At 35.6% G+C, this 10,433-nt stretch overlaps 1 protein-coding gene across 2 annotated transcripts in view; it reads left to right on the top strand.

Moving 5' to 3' along the window:
* The first annotated feature begins 1,869 nt into the window (after positions 1 to 1,869).
* PIP5K59B (Phosphatidylinositol 4-phosphate 5-kinase 59B) overlaps positions 1,870 to 10,433 on the top strand; it is a 41,397-nt gene continuing 32,833 nt past the window's right edge. For both annotated transcript variants that reach the window (XM_017613188.1, XM_017613189.1), the window contains exons 1-8: positions 1,870 to 2,273; positions 2,915 to 2,943; positions 3,002 to 3,154; positions 3,407 to 3,604; positions 3,676 to 3,818; positions 3,926 to 4,453; positions 6,298 to 6,390; positions 6,457 to 6,589. In XM_017613188.1, coding sequence (XP_017468677.1) covers positions 2,180 to 2,273; positions 2,915 to 2,943; positions 3,002 to 3,154; positions 3,407 to 3,604; positions 3,676 to 3,818; positions 3,926 to 4,453; positions 6,298 to 6,390; positions 6,457 to 6,589 — 1,371 coding nt within the window. In that variant the 5' untranslated portion in view covers positions 1,870 to 2,179. The remainder of the gene's footprint in view (positions 2,274 to 2,914; positions 2,944 to 3,001; positions 3,155 to 3,406; positions 3,605 to 3,675; positions 3,819 to 3,925; positions 4,454 to 6,297; positions 6,391 to 6,456; positions 6,590 to 10,433) is intronic.

Raw genomic sequence — 10,433 nt, 5'->3', positions numbered from 1 at the left:
TGGCGAATGCAGAACTTTACTTAAGTTGTTAAAAAATATATGTATAATGAAATTTATATAAAGTAGAAAAGGGTTTCTCTTTAAAAAATTAGGTGTTAGATACGTTCTACTTTATAGAAAATGCTAAAAATTACCTAAATAGATAACATATTATCCTTACATTGCCTCGCGTTCTTATTTTTGCATGAATAGAAAATATTTAAGTCAAACTATTAATGTCAGAAACGAAAATAAAAAATTCAATCATGTACGGAAAATTTGTTTTTGCTCCGATTCTTGCAGCGATTTAGTCCTGAATGGAGTTTTGAGGTCCGAACACTGTTCTTTACATATGTACTATTTTATAAACCTCAAACCGCAGTGTGGACAGCAATAGTTAGTGAGTTAAGTTCGATTTGAGATGGTTAACTTTTTGGTGGGGACATGGTATAAGTGATACTATGTATATTTGACAAGCATTATCCACATAAGTTGAAAACTACTACAGTTCAGTTATTTGTACGATTTTGGGTTATCGTGTCCAAACGCGTGACCCGATTAAGCTTTAATTTAAAACAAAGATTTCGGTTTGAAATATGCATTTTTGATTTGATTAGGATTTTGCGCAGAAATACTGTGGATAGCGTAACCGGAGTTGGACTGATGAGGTTATTTTTTCTGGTGCGGCCGATGGCCACCAACGGGGCAAGGAGTTTTGCGCAAAAATACTGCTGATGGACCAACACGAGTTTAATTTTTTTGTGAAAATGCTAATTTTACGCCATTTTCAAATGGGCACCCGAGTGTCTGTAGAAACGGCAGGGAGGCGAAAGTTGACTCTTCAATTTTAAACTGTGCTCTTCTAATGACTGGATTTTTAGGTGCCACACCTCTTCCCCCTTCGCTCCCTCCAAAAAATATATTGTACATTGTTTGATTCCTATCAATGTGGCAAGGTAACTCATTATTTTGAACAATTTATGAAACCTCAAAAAATTGTTTTTTATAAAAAATTTTGAAATGAAACTACCTTCTTTTTGTATCATAATACTTACTAATACTACGTTGGCCTACGCAAATTCACAAAATCATTTCGCGAATTTGACTAAAAAATCAAACATTGACACACTACTTATTTCTTCCAATACGTCACTTTCAGGTTATCTTTATTTACAAAGAAAACATAAACCAAATCAATCGCTTGGACTTCTTCCTGTTTTTGCAAATGATTACAAATTTTCTGTTCGTTAACTCTTCTACGTTTTAGAATGGATTTTCTCTTAAGCACTTGTTTTTGCAAATGATTACAAATTTTCTGTTCGTTAACTCTTCACGTTTTAGAATGGATTTTCTCTTAAGCACTTGATTTGGATTTTTGGCTGATGATGGCTAATTTTGTCATCGAACAGAACTTTTAATTTAACCGCCCTATTCCCACAACACTGACAAAATTCATCATATGACTATTGTCACAATTACCGCGCCTAAAACACAATGTAAACATTGTTTCGCCGTTGTCACTTACTCAGTAGGTCATAACAATAAAACTGGCAATTATCATACGACAGCTTAAAATAAATTTGCGGCATAGTATTAGGCGCAGTAGTAAATGCAATAGTCAGCCGCTGAGTTTTGTCAGTTTTGTGGGAATAGGGCGGTAAATTTCACTTTGTGCTCTAAATACCTACTACGCGGAAACTATTTATCAAAAAATATCAGCCATACTTATTCTTAAACTATTTGACGCATTTTATTTTAGCTTCGATACGGCAACTCATATTTGCATTCCAATAATGTACAATAATTTGAGGGAGGAATTTGTGATGTGGAGTGTATGCGCAACAATCGGGGTATTTTTATACTTCCAGCCGTTTCCATGGAAGTTTTCTCTTTCTGCCTAAAAGTATGGGAGTAGATAGTTTTCTTAGTTTCCAACGGACGGTGAATTTGTACATAGCAAATTCGTTAACAAGAAATTTGCTAATTTAAAGTGATTTTTTGTTTCTGCTGTAGTACAATGAAATACATACATACGATATTAAGGATTTTACTTTAAACATAAATAGGAATGCCGAGCAGAAGTTCAAGGCAAAACTGAAGGGTTTGGCAGAGTTCGCAAGGCCAAGGATGAAATGAACGTCTCTCCGTACCCGTTCAGTTTTTGCCTGGCGAAATTAATACAACCAACGACGTCGGTCAAATGGCTTCAGGCGATGCTATCAACTCCATTGACCAGGATCTATCCAGCACATCCAACACTAAAACTGCAGATCATTCAAATTTTATTAAAGATGGTAATTTGGAATAGATAGTCTTGGATTTTACTCTAGTACCCAACGAGCACTTACGAAATAGATTTCTGAGTAGTATATGTGTACATATGTATGTACATATATATGTATGTACACATATTTGTACGTGCATATACATATGAATGCAAAAGTAGGAATGTGAAAGGAAAGTTCGTAAGCAAGCTCGTAAGTATGGTTGTAAATCTGCTCATGCTTGTGTGTGTCACAGTACTTTCTCGTACATATGTACATACACATGTCAGCAGTAAGTGAAGATTGGAGATTTGATTTTGATCATAACATATTTCATCAATGAAAATTTCATTATTGCAATCATAGGCCAGGTGTAAGACTATGAACAGTAATAAGTATCTGACATACCCAGATGAAATGTGAGCAGAACAAAATTTTCTCTCGGAAAGGCCCAAAAAATCAATGAATGTGGTTAGTACCTTGGGGCGCATGAGTGTGATAAACAAAAAATCTAAAGAGGGAATTAGGTAGCTTAGAGGGCAAGAAAATAACATTTTCCCCGAAAATTTCAATTGAGTAGCTAAAAATTACTATGAAATTTCAAAAATCATCCAATTATTTTAACATCATTCGTGTGAATTTAACCTTATTTTCTTTCAAACATTTTACAGATCCAAATCTGCAGTCATCCAGTTCAGATGTAAGTAATTTCATCCATTGCAACATTATTAACGAAATGGTTGAAATTTTTCATTTAGATTAACCAACACCGCTTATCCCGCTATGGAAATAAAGGGGACAAGGAGCGCAAGATTGGTCATCGGCGCGTTGGGGAGGGCGGTGAGATCACCTATAAAAAAATACAAACTAGCCAGATAATGGGCTCTATTCAGTTGGGCATTCAACATACCGTTAGTATTCATTTACGATTTCTACCGTATTTGGCAAAACCCACTTGTTCAAATACAGCATAATATTACAGAAGCAGCGACCTTTATATGTATGCATGTACTTATGTTTACAATCGAGACTATTTGGGCCTACGCCAATATCTTGCCAAACTAAAATTGGTCCGATGTAGTCTGTATTTTTGCCAAATATTCTCGGTTTTCACCTTGATATAGACACACAAGTTATGTTGTTAATGAAATATTTTCCCGTAGGTCGGAAGCCTGGCATCTAAACCGAAACGCGATCTCCTAATGATGGACTTTTTCGAAATCGAAAGTATAACTTTCCCCCCAGAAGGATCTAGCCTTACGCCAGCCCACCACTACAGTGAATTCAGATATAAAATTTATGCGCCTATTGCATTCCGATATTTTAGGGACTTGTTCGGCATACAACCAGATGACTTTATGGTGAGTAGTAACCCCAGTTTCAAATATGTATGTATTACAAAATTTTCTGGCTAAAAACAAAAAAAAAATAGATGTCTATGTGCTCTTGGCCTTTACGTGAGCTGTCCAACCCGGGCGCCTCTGGTTCCATTTTTTATTTAACGGCTGATGATGAATTCATAATAAAAACTGTACAACACAAAGAAGGGGAGTTTTTACAAAAGCTTTTGCCTGGGTAAGCTTTTGCAGTACTAGTTGGATTTCATTGATTTGTCTTTAAAAACACTCAATATTTTTATGAATATTCATAATTAATATAGTTTATTTTGCCAATCATATTAGCTATTATATGAACTTGAATCAAAATCCGCGGACTTTGTTGCCAAAATTTTTTGGTCTCTACTGCCTACAGACGAGCACTAGTAAAAATATTCGATTGGTGGTTATGAACAATTTATTGCCCTCATCTGTTAAAATGCATTTGAAATATGATCTCAAAGGTTCGACATTCAAGCGAAAAGCATCAAAAGCGGAGCGATCTAAAAAATCACCAACTTACAAAGATTTAGACTTTATGGAACAACATCCGAACGGTATATTTCTAGAAGCTGAAACATATAGCGCGCTCATCAAAACAATTCAACGCGACTGCACGGTATTAGAATCATTTAAGATAATGGACTATTCCTTATTACTTGGTGTTCATAACCTGGATCAGGCGAGTAAAGAAAAGAAAAGTGAAAGTAAAAAACCGAAAGCTCCACTGGCCGAAGACTCCGATGTTGAGGACATACCAGATGGTGATGGCGGAGCGGCGGGAGGTTCAGAAGGACGCGAAAGAGATTCATCGGCGGGCATGAATCGAAATCGGTAAGTTGTGGATGCTATCTAAAAAAAGGTTAAGGACAGTAGTAGTGTAGTATATATGTATGTACCTTAACCCTAGAAACTATATGGCGGGGGTATTAACATCACAACTAAGTAACGGCAAATAATCAATTATAATTTTGAGGCTGAGTTTTAATGTTTTATAAAATATCGCTTTGAGGGTAGCAAGGGAACATCAAAAAAAAAGGCTTGGGTGGACAGGTTATTTAAGGGGCTAACAAATTGAAACTATTTTCACTAATGGGCGATTCCACCGGGTTGGACATTTGTACAGAAAAAATTGTCTTTATTGTTTAAATTTATGTATAAGGTACTCAAAAATTCTACATTTTGATAAAGCTACATCTAATTGACTATTATAAGAGTTATTACAAAATATGAAAAAAATTCCAGCTTACTTTTATATGGAAAAAATCTGATTTACATATTTCTTCTGTCACGGGTGGGATAAAAAAAAGAACCTACTTTTTGGAGCAGATATATTTTACGGAAACTCTGCGAATTTATTTCACTTGTCTGTGTGAACTTGATGTCTTATAATAAAACAAAGAACCTGCAACACAAACGAAGCAGAAACTACAAAAAAATGATGGCTTTATTATACAAAAAATCCGAAATTCCTCGGTCACGGGTGGGACAACGTTTGTCATGGGTAGGACATGAACGAGTTTTTATATTAAAAGGAGCTTTTAGTGTGGTCCATATATAAAGATTAGTTATTAAAGAATATAAGAAGCCAAGTAGGGGTTAAATTCACTCACGTTTTGTCTTTGGATAGTGCCTTTTATAACTATAAAAGAAAATGCCTAGCACCGTCAGCCAGAAAAATTTTTAAAAATTTTCACTTTTACCTACTTAAATTTAATGGGCTATAAAACTACATACCTAGAATTTTTCTAAAAACTGGGAACAAAAAGTTTAAAATTGTTGGGTGTAATTGTTAAGGTTTGTTGAATTTGTATAATTTTTGTACGAAGTTTTAAATGTGGATTTATGTGGTTCTGGTTATTTAATGTGCTAGCCTTTTATAAAAATAAATTAACATTAGATTAACAAAATAAAAAACCAAAGCTGGTCAAAATGTAACTTAACTTAATTAGCTGACCACAAGGGTATATAGATAATGGCCGAGTCCGCGCATCCCCCCTCCTCCCCTGCGTTCACCTCAACAAACAAATAAAGCTTATCAGCCCTGTAAACCTACCTCTGACAACTGTCCCACCATGGCTGTCACGGGTGGGACATGCTTCTCTGTAGAACTATTCTTATCTAACTACGTGGAAACGACAATGCAATTGTGGTAAATATTTGCAATGAGTTTCTAGCATTATGTAACAAACACAAAACACAACCTCAACTTCTGTAATTAAATATAACAACTTATGTTTTTTTTTTTTGGCACGGGTGGGACAAGACCAATACTGCTTAATAAGAACTCATATTATGTATAAAGCACTCACACATTTTAACATATAGCACAATTTTATTAAAAGCAGATGAGTTCTACTATATAGTTTTCTTGCCAAACACGTGAATTATGAATCGCAAATTATTTGACAGTGCATTCAACACAACCTACTTTAAACTCCATCAAAATATGTACTTAGAACTTGATTTCACAACGTAAAAAAGGTAATAAAAATGCATTTAAAGCTTTAATTTGTTATTTTTTAGTTGATTCAAAATTTTTGCAAATGTCTTATCCACACGTTTGCTAGTTTTATAAAGAAAATAATTTTTGCACTGATGTCCACTTTCCCATGGAACCTCCCTAATGTATTTTTACAGTATATTCATGTGTACATATCTATGTATTAATTTTGCAGATCAGCAAATCGGCAACGCTTGGTGGCTCACTCTACAGCTATGGAAAGTATTCAAGCAGAGAGCGAACCCATAGATGACGAAGACGATGTTCCGTTAGTAGAGAAGTTGTATTTATTTAACTATTTCATTCATTCATTGTATCATTTGTCAATAAACAGACCTGGTGGAATCCCTGCTAGAAGTGAAAAAGGCGAGCGATTGCTTCTATACATTGGTATAATTGATATTTTGCAGTCTTACAGACTAAAGAAGAAGCTTGAGCATACATTCAAAAGCATCATTCATGATGGGGTAAGTCATTCTTTAAACTAAAGGGATATTCCATGAGTAAGGAATCTTTGTGTTCAATTATTAACTATGTAATTGTTAAACATGTACGGCTTGATAAATCAGCACTCAATACCCTAGAACCAAAGAAATACCTCATAGGATGTTCTATTCTAACCCCTAAAATTAATTTACGAAAAGAAAAGCAACAACAAAACAATAGACATGGACGCTCCAAACACATCAGCATCTTTCAGGCTTTTCGGACTTCAGTTGTGGATCAGCTTCTAAACAATTGCACTAAATCATCTTTCAGGCTTGAGCTCCTCAAGCCGCAACGCCTGAAAAACCTGCTATGGAGCTTTAGCTTAACCTCTATACAGGGGGTGGGGGATCGGGGACTTTTCCCCCCGGGCCCGGAGTTCTCAAGGGGGCCCCGTGCTCCAGAGTATATTTCATAAGATGTTGATAAATTGCAAACCACAAAACAAATGAAAATTTTTTATTTTCGCGCAATTTATAAGTTCACTTGAACTCTTTGAGTCATCCACTTTTTTAAGCCTTCTTTCTAGGGCTACAAAACTGTGAGAAAGGATATGAATTTTTGAAAAAATAATAGATTTGGCATGCCTGGTGAGCAGACAGCATTCGAAAAATATGCAGGCGGTTATTTGCGAGCTCTGATAAATACACATCAGGCATGCCCAGCGCAGGGCACTGTATGTACATACAGTGACGAGCAAAACTGTAACATGGTGTAAGACTTTTTATTTCAGCCACCGCTAAATTTCCAAGTTCTAATGACTTTCATCCTTTTGTTGTATATTCTTGTTTGTACATCTCTACTCACTCTCTCATAACGATTTGAAGTCAATACAACAACAATAAAAAACAGCAAACAAAAATGCAAATTGAGGCAAATATTACAGTTTTGCACTCACTCTCAGTTTTGCATTTTACAGTTATCTTTTACTTAGTTGGAAGCAGTGTGCAAACCTCTACCACATTTGTAGTAGATCTACCATATATTTTTTAAAATTTGGTTGTCTACCACATCTACAACACAAGGCTTAAAATCTACCACATTTTTAGACAGAACATTTGTTTACAATTTTCACATAATAAATAAATTTTTAAAAAGGTACATAATAAATTTTGTCTTAAAATATATGTGCCTTAACTTTTTAATATGTCTGAAATCCAAATATTAATATTTGCTAAAGTATTATGCAATGGAAAAATAATTTGGTAGATTTTTTTGCATAAATCAATCTGTAGGATTTTTCTCAAATTAATGAAATGTTTTTTTCTTCATTATATTCTCTTACTAAAAAACTAATGTTATACTTGTTTTTGCATCAATTGCGTGGAATCTGTACGATCCACTAGCACTTATATTTCCCGATCTAACTTGTGAGTTGTGCCTCTTTTGACGAGGGTGTGCGATATGTATACATACCAAATAAAAATATGAATTGGAAACTCTACCACATCTTATTCAAATCTACCACATTTTTGTGCCGATTCTACCACACTAAAATAAAAAGGGGTTTGCACACTGGTTGGAAGTGAGATGACTTTCTTCTGTAGTGTAATTTATTGAAGAAATGATCACCAGTAAATAATATGGTTAATCAGGAACCATAAATGTAAATAATAGAATTACTGCGGAAACGCGGGACTGCAGGAAAAGTAGCAAAAAATTTTGGAGTTTGCTACTTGAAAATGTTAAGACTGAGAAAAAATATAGCCTAAAGTGTTCCCAAGGACAAAGGAAGTCTGTCAAAAAATATTACGGTCTGATATCTTGGGAACGTAGCAGAAAGTAGCGATGCAGCCACTATTACAGAAGCGCTTAAGGTACAGTAAAACCCGCTTAAGTACCTCATGAAAAATGTCAGCTTTTTGAGGTACTTAGGCGAGTTGGGTACTTAAAAGAACCCGCTTAAGTACCTCGATGCGGGTACTTAAGTGAACATAATTACTGATATAGTTACATCTTCTTGTTAACTTACATAAATACTTGAATAACAACATTTAATGAAGTATACATAGTTTAAAACCAAAATCGTAGCATTATTTAAACACATAAACAAGTAAAGAAAAACTTTATTTATTTATTTTAACCTATTAGCTCCTATGTCTACTAGACTTAAAAGCGAATTTTCAAAGCTATAGCAACAAGGCCTTAAGCTTAATTAGATAATATACTATTGTACATACATATGTAACTGTTTACTAAGATTAGAAAATATAATTTTGTACTTTTCAGAAATTTTATAATTTTAGTAATCGCTTCCTTGGAAGGGGAGGAAAGGGAAAGTATAGGATTGGAGTCTTTGAACAGCATATGTCTCTGTCTAGAAAGTAGAGGACAGTCCATAAAGAAATCTTTGATAGACAGGCGTGTTTGTTGATTGCAGGCACAAGATGGGGTGTCGGAATTGGTGGTTATGTATCCGTGTTTCATTTCCGATCATTTGTGCGTACCCTGGTACCCATAACAAGATAATTTTCGGGAATGTACCTATAAGTATATTTCTAATTTTAGATGCATAGAATTCATGGTTGTTTATATTTGCTACTGCATCCAGTGAAGATTATGTGTTCTGACAAGACTAAATTAATCGCTTTCAATCAGATGGCCGGGCATGGTATTGAATCAAAGGCCCAAATTAAGCCCATGCGCATCATGTAAGGCAAACTGTGAATGACAGTGGTCGGTCAATAATAGTTTCGGGTTGTATTTAAATAATTTTGTTGGTCCGTTAGTACGCATTATGAGTAAGGAACAGTATCCGTTCATATTTCAACGAAACTTGTAAGATGTAGTCGAAAAAATTAGAGTTTCTGCTGAAAAATCTCCCAAAAACACACGCACAGGTTGGCAAAGACTGGATACATAAGCTAAAATTGGCTCATTTTAAATGACCTCCACAATCCGCGGACATGAATCTCATCGATAATTTGCGAAATCAACTAAAAGCACAGTTTACTAAGTATCCAAGTCCGTAAAATCCCGTACAAGAGCTGTGAAAGGAACTAAAAAAAAAGTAAAAGGGTACTGCACATTGTGTTAATAGTTCTTTTTTTCGTAAAAATTGTTAAAAAGTTTTTTAAACTATATCAGTGCAAATCTGTAACATTAGCATTAATTTACATTTTTGTCTGCTGGTTTTATTATTATTGTTGGATTGACTTCGAATCGTTATGAGAGATGAAGTACAGGTGTACCAATAATAATATACAACAAAAGTATGAAAGTCAAAACTTGGAAAGATAGGGATGGCTGAAGTAAAAAGTGTTACAACATGTTACAGTTTTGCCCTTCACTGTACATATGTACGATTGATATGCTTTCGTCCTCCCCTCTCCGTTATCCAACCAATCAAATTCTTTAATTTCTGGGAAATGGCCGTACGCGACAAATGTTAACCCTAGGCGGGTGTGTTTAGGGGCCCACATTCGAGATTCAGCCCGGGCCCGAAACTCCTCTCTATGGCCATGCCTCTATACATACAACTTGTTCTTTAATTTTGATGACGTTGCGAATGTGGAATTTTAGACATCCCGTCCCAGCAATGGGTTGTGCGCTGGGTTTGGGCCCCGCCACGTAAAAACCACTTCCAGTGAAGAAACAATGCAAAGCCTCGAATGAGACTTCGGACTTGGATTTCTGGTGGGAGAGACTCCGTCGCCGAGTACTGTCGTTCACCCCGGTGGACGAGCGTCTAGCCATAATCCGCATCAAAGCGGGATTCTTCAAGATCTCGCTTATCTGCGCCCATGCCCCGACGGAAAAGAAGGATGAGGCATCCAAGGATCTCTTCTATGAGCGCTTGGAGCGCACGTACGAGCGCTGCCCCCG

This window comes from Rhagoletis zephyria, unplaced genomic scaffold (genome assembly GCF_001687245.7).
Source record: "Rhagoletis zephyria isolate East Lansing unplaced genomic scaffold, Rhagoletis_zephyria_1.1 Rzeph_scaffold_00624, whole genome shotgun sequence".
Lineage (NCBI taxonomy): Eukaryota > Metazoa > Arthropoda > Insecta > Diptera > Tephritidae > Rhagoletis > Rhagoletis zephyria.
The sequence above is the reverse complement of the archived record's forward strand: the minus strand, read 5'-3'. Positions and strand labels throughout refer to the sequence as shown.